The 13,000-nt window shown below is 55.4% G+C and overlaps 1 protein-coding gene across 4 annotated transcripts in view; it reads left to right on the top strand.

The window, feature by feature from the left end:
* The window catches only part of BDH1 (3-hydroxybutyrate dehydrogenase 1), a 54,636-nt gene extending 42,518 nt beyond the window's left edge, over window positions 1-12,118 (top strand). For all 4 annotated transcript variants that reach the window (XM_045287583.1, XM_004712278.2, XM_045287585.1 and 1 more), the window contains exons 5-7: window positions 3,261-3,402; window positions 9,137-9,289; window positions 11,409-12,118. In XM_045287583.1, the coding sequence (XP_045143518.1) occupies window positions 3,261-3,402; window positions 9,137-9,289; window positions 11,409-11,878 (765 nt within the window). In that variant the 3' untranslated portion in view covers window positions 11,879-12,118. The remainder of the gene's footprint in view (window positions 1-3,260; window positions 3,403-9,136; window positions 9,290-11,408) is intronic.
* The last annotated feature ends 882 nt before the right edge of the window (window positions 12,119-13,000 follow it).

Raw genomic sequence — 13,000 nt, 5'->3', positions numbered from 1 at the left:
CAATTCTACCGTACAAATCCTGCTAGACCAGAGCATGTAGCATGTACACTGGTACAGATAGAAACTGGAAACACAGGGCATCTAGGACAGATCCCTTCAGGACCAGTGCTGAAAGTGGCCATACCGGGGTAGCGTGGAGGGAGGGTAGGGTGGAAAGGGGGATCTGATTACAAGGATCTACATATAACCTCCTTCCTGGGGGATGGACAACAGAAAAGTGGGTGAAGGGAGACGTCAGACAGTGTAAAATATGACAAAAAATAATTTATAAATTATCATGGGCTGGGGGGGAGAGGGTGGTGGGGAGGGAGGGAAAAAATGAGCTGATATCAAGAGCTCAAGTAGAAAGCAAATGTTTTGAGAATGATGATGGCAACAAATGTACAAACGTGCTTGACACAATGTATGTATGGATTGTGATAAGAATTGTATGAGCCCCCAATAAAATGATTTTTAAAATCCCACAAAAATGAAGGTTTCTATGATGTTATAGCCAAAAAAAAAATTTTCCCCCTTTCTTATACATGTGTGAGCATCACTGGCTTTGTTTCTCCAGAAAACGCAACCTTATAAATACGTGGGTTGCCATGAGTTGGAGTTGACTGAAGAGCATCTGGTTTGGTTTTCCTTTGAGATAAAGTTTTTAGCGGATGTGCTGGTAAATTAAGAGTTTATGTGGGCACCTGACCTGGAGAGAATGGCTTCTCATTGGGACGCTAACCAGAGGCACAAAGCGAGGTCTTCCTCAGATTCTGAAGTGCTGAAGGATGGCTACAGCGTCGACAAAGTCCTGGGAAGGAGAGAGGATACTCCTCAGGCACCTTTGGAACATCTAAGCTAGACGCCTTAGTGTTAGAGAGAGACTCGTACAACCTCTGAGGTTCGGATCCTTTGGGCTCCGCTCTCAGGGACATTCGAGAACCTGCCACGTGGGAGACGTAAAAACTGGACAGGTGGGCTTCAAGATGGTATCCCAGGAGCTCTGTTTCAGTTATTTCCGTCCGTGGGCTCTGAGAATGGCAGCCTATGGTCCAACCCTATCTGCTACCTTGGAGATCTAGTATCTGCTGGTTTGTCTTGGAAAGATGAGCCATCCACAGGGTTTCAGGGCCGTACCCTAGACTCATTGCGCTTCGAGCCTGGCTGCAATGTGCAGGGGTGATTGTTGATGTAGCTGGCATTCCTGGTCTGGGCAGAGGCTCAGTGGTCATACCACATTATGTTAGAAGGGCCACTGGAAAAGCTCTCTTTGGAGGAAACCAAGCTGCATGATGACAGTGTAGGGTTTTGATATGTGTTAGGCTGAGTCAATTAGAGCCACAAATCCAGTGATACTCATACATGTGTAAGAGAGCTTTATATCAAGAAGTAGTTATATATCAGAAAAACAGCCCAGACCAGATCAAGTTCATAAAATAAGTCCGGTACTAGTCCATAAGCCCCTCTTCAGCCTCAGGCAGCCACATGCAGTGATGCAGAATGCAGGAAGATCCTAGGCCAGTGGGTGCAAAGTCTTGTGGATCGAATGGCAGTGGAAGCATCACAGGGCTGGCACAGGTGACTCAAAGTGACTCGTCAATAGGAAGGTGAAGGCAGAGAGAGAGAGTGGCCCGCCTCCAGAGAGCCGTTTATCTCTGTGGCACCTCCAAATGAGGTCATGAAGCTGCGACCTGATTGACAGGCTAAACTCCACCCATATCTTTTTATGGGTGCCATGTTGGCACAAAAATCCTCTCACCGGATATTACAGAGAGATCAAAGTAACCTCTTGCCTGATCCCTAGATCTTCTCTGCTCCCCATTTGCTAACCACCACCACCACCACCTCGAATCACCCAGCCCTCAGCTGAGCACTGCTCGGAGAGGCCGCTCGCCAGACTCTGGACGCCTCTCCTCACTGTGAGTCGAACTCTAGTGTTTAGCCCTGATTCTGTTCTCTGGAGCTGCATAGAACACATTGGCTTCCCTTACTGCAGTTCCTTTACCACTTTCTCCCGTGCCCTCTGACATCAGGTGATGGTAGGTCTTTCGAAGGAGCTCTAGTGGTGGTGAGAGTTAGATACTGGATTGCCAACGACAAGGCCGGCGGTTCAAACCCACCAGCTTCTCTGAGGAAGATGACACGGTCTACTCCCACACAGATTACAGTCTCAAAAGCCCTGAAGAGGGTCTCTGGGAGGCAGAATGGACTCTGAGAGCAGCGGGTTTGGTTGGGGTCCTTCAAGCCGGGCCAAGCGGCCTCCCAGTTCCATCTATTTCCTAGGTTCCATCGAACTTGTAGCTGACATTCCACCCTGACCTGTGCTGACCATCCTCTGGGCTTCCTGCTCCTGCCCTTGGCTAGGGCATTTCTTCAAAGCCAGCTGCCTCGTGTCTCCTGCCCCAGAGCAGGACTGAGAACAGGGACCGAGTGACTTCTCTGTGTCGCCAGTTCCTAGCACAGTGGCAGGCCCATGAAGCGCTAGCCAAATGCAGGGCACTAGTCTGGTGTTTACACTTGAGTCCTTGGGTGGCACAAACGGGTAACTGCTCGGCGGCTAACCTGAAGGGGGTGGTTCACATTCACCCAGAGGTGCCTCGGAAGAAAGGCCTGGCGATCTGCCTCTGGAAGCGCTCAGCCCCTGAAAACACCAGGGGCTCACGGCCACTCCGACACACACAGGGCTGCCGTGGGTCAGCACCAGCTCCATGGCAACTGGCTTTCCAGCTCAACACTCAGGTTGTTGTGTTTCGACGTTTCTCCCTGCATCGCCCTGGACACGCAGAGAGTGGACAGTGTCCTGACTTGAGAGCTGAGAGAGCTGGGCAGGGACAATTAGGGCCTCTCTGGTGTCTTATCAGGGGTTGGTGGGTTCTTGACTTCAAACAGAGCGGGCAAGTGACCAGCCCGCTGCTCAGATAGCTGCACACACGTAGTTGCTTTCTTTTAATGTGAAAAAACCTGCCCAAACTGAGGAGGTTTCGCATAGAAATCTCATTACTAAGTTTACAATCCAAGCCTCCAGCAACCCTGGGCATGCACCCCCACCTAGACCTGTGCAGAGGCTCCCCAAGATCCACCTCCTCCCTGTCTCTTGTGACCACATACCTGGCCACTTGGAAATTAAATACTCAACCCTTGCTGAGAGGACTTATCCCACCAGCTGGTGGGCTGGGTGCTTGCTGTGTCGCCGGGCCTCTGACAAACACCACTGGCAGTTGTCAGCGTTCCTACCCAGGGATGGGAAAGAGGGATTGAAGTAGCTTCTTTCTCACCTCTAGGACAAAGGGGACAGTGGTGTCCAGGCGCTAGACAGCTTGAAAAGTGACCGACTGAGAACCGTGCAGCTCAATGTGTGCCAAAGTGAGGAGGTGGAGAGAGCCGTGGAGGTCATTCGCTCAAGCTTGAAGAACCCCGAGGAAGGTAGGCGAGCACTGGGGGAAGCAAAGGTACTGTGTGGGGCCCTGCCTTAACCCCAGCCTCCATATAACCCCACACACCATATACACAGACCCGGTTGGAGGGTTGCATAAGTAGATTCCATTCCATTTAATGTGCTGGTGCTATAGGACAGTGCTGACTTCCGATCCACAGGACTGATGAAGCGGTGTGAGTTGGATCAGATCGGTCCAGTTAGTGACCATTGAGTGCCTGCTCGGGGTCAGCCACCAAGCTAGCTGAGTGAGGACCCAGCCATGGTCCCTGAGACCTCATAGTTCAGGGGGGCACTGACCTTGGTCAATATATTGTGGACCAATGCTCTGCGCCGAGAGGCAGAGTAGATACAGCAAAGAGGGCCTTTGCCCAGTCTCAGGTGGGAGGGGGCGGGTCTGTTATGGGAGACAGTGGCAGGGAATGAGTGCAGCATTCCAGCTGCGGGAGAGCGTGAACCGAGCATTAGCGGGGGTGGGGGAGTGGAATATGACGGTCAAGTCTGGGGGAGGAGGAGGCAACCGATGAGGTAGAGAAGGTGATGGGGGCAGGTGTCCAGGGCTTGGCTGAGAGCAGCAGGAGCAGTCCCTGGAGGGGTCTCGGGGAGAGGAGTCACTTGGCCCCGCCGTGGACAGGGGTGCTTTGTCAACTGTTTGTCGTGAATTGGTTGAAGGTTTACAGGACAGAGCAGCTTCCTTCCAACAATCCATGCATGCTTTGTTTCATCGCATTGATTACAATCCCCCCAGTGGTAATCCCACTTCCTCTTGTGTTTCTCCTTTTCCAGCCTCCTCTCCTCACTGTCTGAACTTGGTCCAGGGGGGAATGCTGCCTGTACATGGCAAATGTTGCTTATTCTCGGGAGCGCTTCCCCCCTACGGTTATTGTTCCGTGATAGATGTGCAAGCACATTGAACCCTAGGGCTGAGTTCCAGATCTGAAGGGTGGCTTAAGGGGCGGGGGTGTCGCACCAGTCTCTCCAACCCCTAAGGCTGGTCTTTTTTATGACTTTGTTTGTTCCATATTTATTTCTCACTCTATCCAGGAACCTTTTTTCAAAGCAGTTGGCGGTGGTCAGCACAGGGTCGATTTAGAGGGGGTGTGGCATGAGTAGGGATCCGAAAGTAGGCCGTGGGCTTTGGAGAAGGGACGGAATCAGATTGGAGGATTATGGAGAAGGCCCAAGCACCAGTCCTCCGGAAGCCAGTTCGCTGGGTGGCCGCAGCCAGAGGGCTGTCAGTCCGTCGCTGGTGGGTATGGCGTGGCCTTGCTGGTCCCCGGCTGCCCCTGCCCCACTCCTGTGCTCTGAGAGTCTCCCATACCCACTAGCATCTGTTTAACAATGACTGGGTGGAGCCAGCGCTCCTGTTCCATGACCACAGGCCAGTTGGAGCCCCCGGGGTCAGGATCAGCTCAGAGGTGCACAGCCTGCTTGTCCCCTCCCCGTGGCAAACCCTCTGGAGCACTGCCCGCCTTCCTAGGGCGGCTGGACCCTGTCTGCACACACGAAAACGGCTGCAGTCAGCACTGTAAGGCCACTAGGGATTTAAGATGCTCACGGAAGGGAGAACCGTGGTGGGGCTCAGGGAGAATGGGGCCTTACAGGCTGAGCTCCGTATGTGTACACACACACACCATACACATACCACCCACACTCCACATACACACATACACACACCCCCCAAACACACCATACAAACACCCCCCACATACACCACAGCATACACACCACACCATACACACACATACACACCACACCATACACACACTATACACACACATGCCATACACACACACATACCATACACATACCACATACCCCCACACACACACCACATACACCACCACACACATACATACACCACACCATTCACACACCAAACACACCCTCCACACCCCATACACACACACCATACACATGCCACACACACCCCGTACACCACCATATACACACCCCACACACACACATTGTCAAGCAGTCTCCCCAGGAAAGCAGACATTCCTCTCTCTTCTCACGCAATGCCGGCTTTGAACACCAGGTGGCAGCCTCCCGGCGCACCGACCAGCTTGCTGGTTCTTGAGTGCTGGCCATTGGTGACACACAGCTCAGCAGGAAACATCCGGAGAGTTGTCCCTGCCTCCTCTCCTCAGCTGTGGGGGCCATTCTGAAGGGCGTTTGATGTGCTTCACCACTGCCCCTGCTGGAGGGAGCTAGCCCTAGGGGGTGAGATGAAGGGCTTGCCTGGTTCCTGCAGTGAGCCATTTGCGTGCTGGCTCCTTTCCTCCCAGCAGGACTCTGTGGGTCAGGACATCTGCAGCCTGTGCCCAGGCTTCCCCCTCTGCGCCATGGAAGAGTGGGTGGCTGGCCAATGGGCAGAGGCTTAGGCAAAGCCAGACCTCGGCACCATCACTTGCCTGCCAGTAGGCCAATATTTGTAGATTAGGTGCTTGCTGGATACTTGGCTACTTGTATGCTGGGTGCCAGGAGAGCTTTCACTTGGCAGGAGCAGCCAGGTAGACATTGTAACTTCTGGTCAGGGCGCCTGGGGCAGTTATAGCAATGGTGGGACATTAGGCCACAGGCAGCCCAGGTTTGCTCTGGGCTTCACTTCTTCCCAGAAAAGCCACCTTACATTTTTGTACCCTCACCTGTTTGGACCCTGGCTTGCCTGTTTGTGAAATGGGCAGAATGCCGTGTGACCTCACACCCAGACACAACTCCTGCAGTGGCATGGGTGCGCTGGCATCAGAAGCTGTTCCCTGGCTGGGAGCAGAGGCCGGAAGGTGGGTGATGGATGGCAGGCTGTTCAGACTTAGAAAGGGCTGAATACCTGAGGAGAGGGAGGTGCCACACTACAGAGGGCAGGGCCTCTGTGGAGGGAATTGTGGCAGCAGGAAGCTGAGGGGGGCGGGGTAAAGAGGGAGGAGGGGGCTGAGTCAGGGAGACTGTGGAGGAGGCTTCCCCAGTCACACGGGAGAGAGGCCACAGGAACCCATAGTAACCCAAATAAAAATGGGAAGGAAGCCACCAAGTCTAATGACAGCACAGCTACCAACAGCAGTGGCCTGAGGGCTGCCGCCTCAGACAGACCTGGTCCACATCCTGCCCCACCTCCCCTTGTTAGCTGGCTGCATGCAGCAAGGAGCCTCATCCAGAGATGAGACAGCTGGGGCTGTCCGGTGATAGGTGGGCTGGGAAATTAGGTGAGCTGACTGATGGGTGCAGAGTGCTTAGTTCCGAGCCTGTGATAGCGGGATGGGGGTGGGGGGTGGGATCTAAGATGGGGGTGGAACTCTCCACCAAGCAGAGGCGCTGGCAAGGGCAGCTTGGAAGATGGATGTTGTTGTTTGTTGTTGGCTGTTTGGGTGCTTGGGGACCCGTGGAACATTCTGGCGGAAGTGACCCTCAGGAGGAGGCTCCTGGGGTCTGGAGAAAGCCTCAACTCCTACAAGGAGGCTGAGGGCCAAGGTGTGAATGGGGTGCTTGGGCTGTTGCGAGTCACCCAAGTGGAGCTAGCACCTGGGCCAGTGGGGTGCGACCATGAGCTTGTTCGGAACGTTAGCCGAGTTCCCAGACACCCCCAGGTTTCTCGAACCACCCCTGCCCATCCAGGAGGGGGCCCTTCACAGGCTACGGGCAAGGAAGCCCTTTCGGTTATTTGTGTCAGCTGTAATGGTTTGGAGTCTCGGGGGCTGGAAAAGACAATGACATGTGTTTTAGGCCCTGGAAGATTGCACAAACGAGAATTAGCAGGTGCCTGAGGACTGGGTCATTTGGGAAAGGCAGGCTAGGACAACGTTGGGGCACCTGTGTTAGTTAGGGAGGCAGGCAGAGGAAGGGTGCCAGGGAGACTGGAGGCCAGAATCATTCACAGCCAGGGGTGAGTGAGTGCCCGGTGGTCAGAGCGACAGCGGGCTGTGGGGATGGGGACTCCTGAGCACTGGCGTCCTGGAGCCCATGCAGGCTCTGGACCAGCTGCAGTGGCAGGGAAATGAGAAGACGGGGGTTGGGGGGGTGCTTTTAGAAGGGAGGGAGGACGATGGCAGGAGGAGAGTGTGGTTAAGAGCAGCTTTGCGAGCACGTGGACATTCGCTCCTTTCACGGATTCTGTTGAGCTCCCGGTGTGCGCAGAGGTGCTCCTGGCTGGTGCAGGGGGGCTAACCTAAAGGGCTGGGGCCCAAGTCCACCCCGAGCCTCCTGGGAAGAAAGGCCTGGCGGTCTGCTTTCGGAAAAGCGTTGGAATCTCCGTGGAGCACAGGTCTACTCTCAGCCACGTGGGGGCGCCGGGAGCAGGCGGCCTGGAGAGCAGCTGCTGGAGGAGAGGGGCTGCTAGGGTCTGGTTGAGGAGAGGAAGGGCGAGGTCATTCCGCCTGCTGCCCCGGAGGTCACTGGTGAGGCTCAGAGAGAGGTGCCTTAGAACTGCCGCTGTGGGGGGTCAGAGCGAGCACTTTGTTAATCAGCAATTTCCTTTTCCTAATAAATGTCCTTAACTCCCCATAATTGAGGGAGAAGGCACCAGAGGTCAGTTGAGGAAGCTTTAATTTGGGTAACTCGAAGGAAAACAGCGAGAGGCCAATTACCCTGTCCGTGACACACACTCCACTTCCACCGTTAGCTCTTAAAGCGAGCCCAGCCAAGGTTCCCAAGTAAAGGAGCAAGAAGGCTCCCAGGCTGCTCGGAGCCATGGGGAGGCCACCCTGTGGGTTTCCACAGCCAACACGCCAAGCTGGCTCAGTCCTGAGGGTCCATCCAGTGCCCACACCAAGAAATCCAGCCCCCAAGAAGCCTGCTAACCAGGCTGCCTCATGATTCCCCGCCAACTCAACCCTGCCACAAAATAACTAGATCACTTGCAGTCAGCTGGGCCCTCTCAGGGCCTTGCGTCAGCTCTCCTGTCTCTCAAATGCGTAATCAGACATGCACTTCAAAGAAACTTCTAGCACCAACGTTCTCTGAGTCTACAGAAGCCTTGGCTAGCCTTGCCACAAACAGTGAACCCATGGTATTTTGAATGCATACGTTTGCTCGACCCAGCACCTAGCCCTCTGGGTCCATGCAAGGATGAGCACTGGTTCTCCCTGCAGGGACCAGAGGGGTACGCACAGGGTACCGGTGACCAGGTTGCCGATGGATTAGCATGCGACACCCAGCGAACAGTGTCTTAGTTCAGAAATGGGAGCTTAGGGGTCGGGTGGGAGTAGGGATTAATTGTAAGAGTAGGGATGGCGAATGGGGCCTGACCTGAAATCAAGCTTTGACTGAGCCCCAAATTGCTAATGTGACCTTGGGAGCTGGGTTTCCTCTCAGGTCCTCCAGAGAGGGTTGCCCTGCATGGAATCTTCTTCAGTTTCCTGGCTGTCAGGAAGAGGAATGTAAGCAGAGGCAGGCATGGAGGCAGGAGACAGGCACATGGATACGGGGCACAGGGCAGTTGGGGGACGGAGAGACGGGGCCGGAAGTGCATGTAGGCAGCAGGCGGGGCCACCATGCAGGTGGTAGCCTCCCTCAGGGAGCTGAAGCCTGGGCGTTGTAGACTGCAGGGAAGGTGACAGCCGCACTTGCACCCTCTCTGTCTCCTGTCACCCTCGAGTGGCACAAGAGAGAAGCAGGCCGGAGGCTGAGAAGCCATGGGAAAAGGTGCCTCAGTGGGGAGGGGTCTGTGCTGAAGGCTGCCGTCTGGGGCCGCACCCCATGGTGACGGCCGGCCTGTCCTCTCCTATTCAGGACTCTGGGGCCTGGTGAACAACGCGGGCATCTCCACCTTCGGGGAGGTGGAGTTCACCAGCATGGAGACCTACAAGGAGGTGGCAGAAGTGAACCTCTGGGGGACAGTGAGGACAACGAAATCCTTTCTCCCTCTCATCCGAAGGGCCAAAGGTGAGTTGCAAAGGGATCACCTTCTCCCTCCTGGATCAGCCCTGCAGACTGAGCACTCGCACTGGGGGCGGGGGGGGGGCGGGCACGTAACTGCCTAGTTAGAGGGGGTGCAAGCTTTCCAGAAAGCAGAGAAGTAGGAGGTCAGCCGTCTAATAAACACCAACGGCTTCAAGATGACAGCTGCAACCTAGTCCAGACTCCTTGCCACCCGTGCCTACCCTTTGGGTATCAGGAGGGCTGCTGAAGGGTGTTTTGGCATATCCATCCTATGGGTTATTATGCTGTGGTTTAAAAAGAAATGGAGCCAATTGGGGTATTCCGTTTCTTTCAAAAAATGAAGATTGGGGATATAGAAAAATAAAACACCCAAACCTTTCTTGGAAAACGAACTGTAAACAAATCATCTCAGAAGTCCCTGAGAGCTGTTCTACTAGGAGAGCAAACAAGCGTGCAAAACAAGGGCGAACCGGCAGGCTCAGCCCTGGGTGTACCAGGGATGTGCATACAGCAGCTGTCGGATTCTAGAAGGAAACCCCAAACCTTCATGATTTGACCTAGAGATTTCTGGAAGGTGCCTCCCCACAGTGTCCCCAGCTGCTCTGCTCCCAGGTCAGCCTGGGCTCTCACATCCAGCCCCACTGCCCACCATCTGGGCTGCAAGAGCGTCTCTTTCCAGGTCACCACTGTCCTCCAGTGCCCAAGACCATGCATGTGACCAGCTCCATGGTCAGGTTCAGAACCCCTGCACCTACCCCAGCCCATCTCTCCTCATCAATAGGTGGAGTTGGAGCCATTCCAACAGCACAGGTCTTTCTGTTCACGTCCACAAAGACGCAACTGTCCCAAGTCGCCAGGGCGTTTTCTCCCCCAGTGCTCTCCCACAGCAGGGCATTGGGTGCTGACCATTATGGCACCCCTTCCCGGTGTGCGGGGCTGCCTCTCCTCCTCGTGGCTTCCCCAGGAAAGCCTCGGAGGGATGCTGGCCTGGCTGCTGTCTTCGTTTCCCGCTGCTGCCACAGCAGTGCCAGGCTGAAGAACAGAAAGTTACTTTCTCACAGTTTACCAGCTGCCAGTCAGATTTCAGGGAGCTCTTGCCAGCCACCCTGGGGGAAGACCCTTGTCTCGGTTTCTGTAGCCCTGGCCTTCCTCCTTCTTGGTCCTTGCTGGTCCCCGTATGTGCTCTGCTTCCCCCGCTTTGTGCCGGCTGCTCCCCTAAAGCACCCAGAACTGATTACACGACACCTGCAGGGCCTCCCAACCAGGAGCCCTTATTTTCAGAAAGGACGACACCTAGGCACAGGGCTTAGGGCTTGCCTGCATTATCTGCTGTCGGGCGCCCTCCATTCCGTTCCTCTTCACAGTGTGGCCGAGGGGCCTTCAGGAAGTTTGAGAGAAAGTCTACTTGTGAAGCCCCTCATACAACAGACCGGGCCTGCCCCACTTCATGATTGTTGAGATGTTGGAGGCTGTTGGCGCAGCCCCTGCGCCAGGGCACCTCCAAAGGGATCTTCCTCTTTTTCACTGACACGCTGCTTTGCCCCCAGGGGTTGCTGTAACAAAACTGTTCATTTTCTTGCACTTTTGGGAGGTGAGAAGGCTGACTTCCGTGACCTGGCTCTGGGGGAAGGCCCTGGTGTCTTTTCAGCCTCTGTTGTTCGGGTCCTTGGCAGTTCTGATGTGGCATGAATCTCCCCCATCGCTGTGGTTCTTGGCAGTTCTGATGTGGCATGAATCTTCCCTATCTGTGTGTGCTTGCTCTGGGCCCAGGCTTTTAGACCTCAAGTGATAGGTTTAAAACACCCCCTACACTGACAACCGCCTGATTAACAACATAATGGAGAAAGCCCTATCCCAAAGGAGGTTACATCTAAGGGTATAGTGGTTACAATTCATAACGCATTTGGGGGTGGGAATGGGGGCACAGGTTCATCCATAACAAGATTCCAATACATTTAGGGAAGGCAAGTCAAATCTGAACAGCCACCGCATAAAAAGCCCCTGGCTCTGGTGGCCCAGGAAGCCGACCCTAGCCTGGCAGGAGTTCTACTTCCCTTCAGACTCCCGGATCCTGCCAGGCGGTGTGCTGGGCCCCCTGAGCAGGTGTGCCTTCCCTCCACAGGCCGCGTTGTCAACATCAGCAGCATGCTGGGCCGCATGGCCAACCCGGCGCGCTCCCCGTACTGCATCACCAAGTTCGGGGTGGAGGCCTTCTCCGACTGCCTGCGCTACGAGATGCACCCACTGGGCGTGAAGGTCAGTGTGGTGGAGCCCGGTAACTTCATCGCGGGCACCAAGCTCTACAGCCGCGAGAGCATCCAGGCCATCGCCAAGAGGATGTGGGACCAGCTGCCCGAGGTGGTGCGCAAGGACTACGGCCGCAAGTACTTTGATGAGAAGATCGCCAAGATGGAGAACTACTGCAGCAGCGGCTCCACCGACACGACCCCCGTCATCAAGGCGGTCGCGCACGCCCTGACCGCCGCCACCCCCTACACCCGCTACCACCCCATGGACTACTACTGGTGGCTGCGCATGCAGATCATGACCCACCTGCCCGCAGCCGTCTCCGACAAGCTCTACATTCACTGAGGGAGACAGTGGGGCGCGCGGGGGAGGGGGCACATGGTCACCTCTTGGGGCCTCACTGTGGCCTATCCTCGCACCAGTGAGTGGTTTGAGTCGCCGCCAGAGGGGTATTTGGGGGTATTTTGCAGCGACCCCTAAACTAACCAGGCCCACCTAACAAACACGGTACATCATCTTTGGGAGTCTATTTTGTGCAAAGATTTCAGGGAAACTTCCTATTAAAAAGCAGATGTATTAACACAATCCAAAATCCTTTATATTTATTATTCACAAAAGGGAAAAAAATTAACTCATTCAATCCTAGGCAGCCTCCTGAACAAAATGTTAACTTTTTCTTTGTAGGGAAAGATGTGGCCCCCGAGGCCCGGTGAACGACTGCCCTGGCGTCCGAGTGGAGGGGCCACGCTGTGTGGCTCCTGCCCCTGCCGGCCGGTTTCCCTTCTAGGGCGGCCTTGAGCGCATCCATCCCAGAGTCCCTGGGCTGACTGCACACCGCTGCACACTGAGTGGCCTCTGGGCCCGTCCTCGGATTGAGGGCTGAGTGTCTGGTGAGCAGGCCTTCTGGCTTCTCTGAGGGCTGGGGACAGCCTTGTCAGGAGATGCCCTTTGATCACAGAGCACTTGGCTTCTGAGTTGGTCTGTGGTTTGGTGGGGTGGAGTGGGGGGTTGATGGGTGCCCTTCCGCAGGAGCCCTGTGGCACCTGCTCCCCATAGTGGGCCCCGGCTTGGATCCCTGTCGGCCTCCCTCATGCTTACACTTGACACGCCTTATTTTTAATGAAGAAGTCAGGCCACCCGGCGGTAGGGTCTGCGTCTTCATTTCAATGGTTTGGGTCTGAAACAGCCCCCACCCCCACCCCAGCAATTGCAAAGGCCTGGGTGACCCCGAACAGGCACCATCCTCCCCAGTTGGACCGCGCCTCTCTGCCCTTGCAGGGCCTGTGCTCGCCGCCAGAGAGCGCGCTGCCTCCGCAGCCCAGCGGCCTCCCTTCTCGCCGGGTCTCGGAGACCTTCCCCTCCCGGCAGACCAGCGGGACACAAAGGAATCGGGCCCGCTTAGAAAGCAAACCTGGAGAAGGCAGAACCCCGGGCAGGACTGGGCTTTGGGTATTGCCCGTTGCAAGG

The sequence above is a fragment of the Echinops telfairi genome, unplaced genomic scaffold (assembly GCF_000313985.2).
Source record: "Echinops telfairi isolate 266 unplaced genomic scaffold, ASM31398v2 ScPeMD7_17;HRSCAF=63, whole genome shotgun sequence".
Taxonomy (NCBI): Eukaryota; Metazoa; Chordata; class Mammalia; order Afrosoricida; family Tenrecidae; genus Echinops; species Echinops telfairi.
This window is presented reverse-complemented; position numbering and strand designations above follow the sequence as displayed.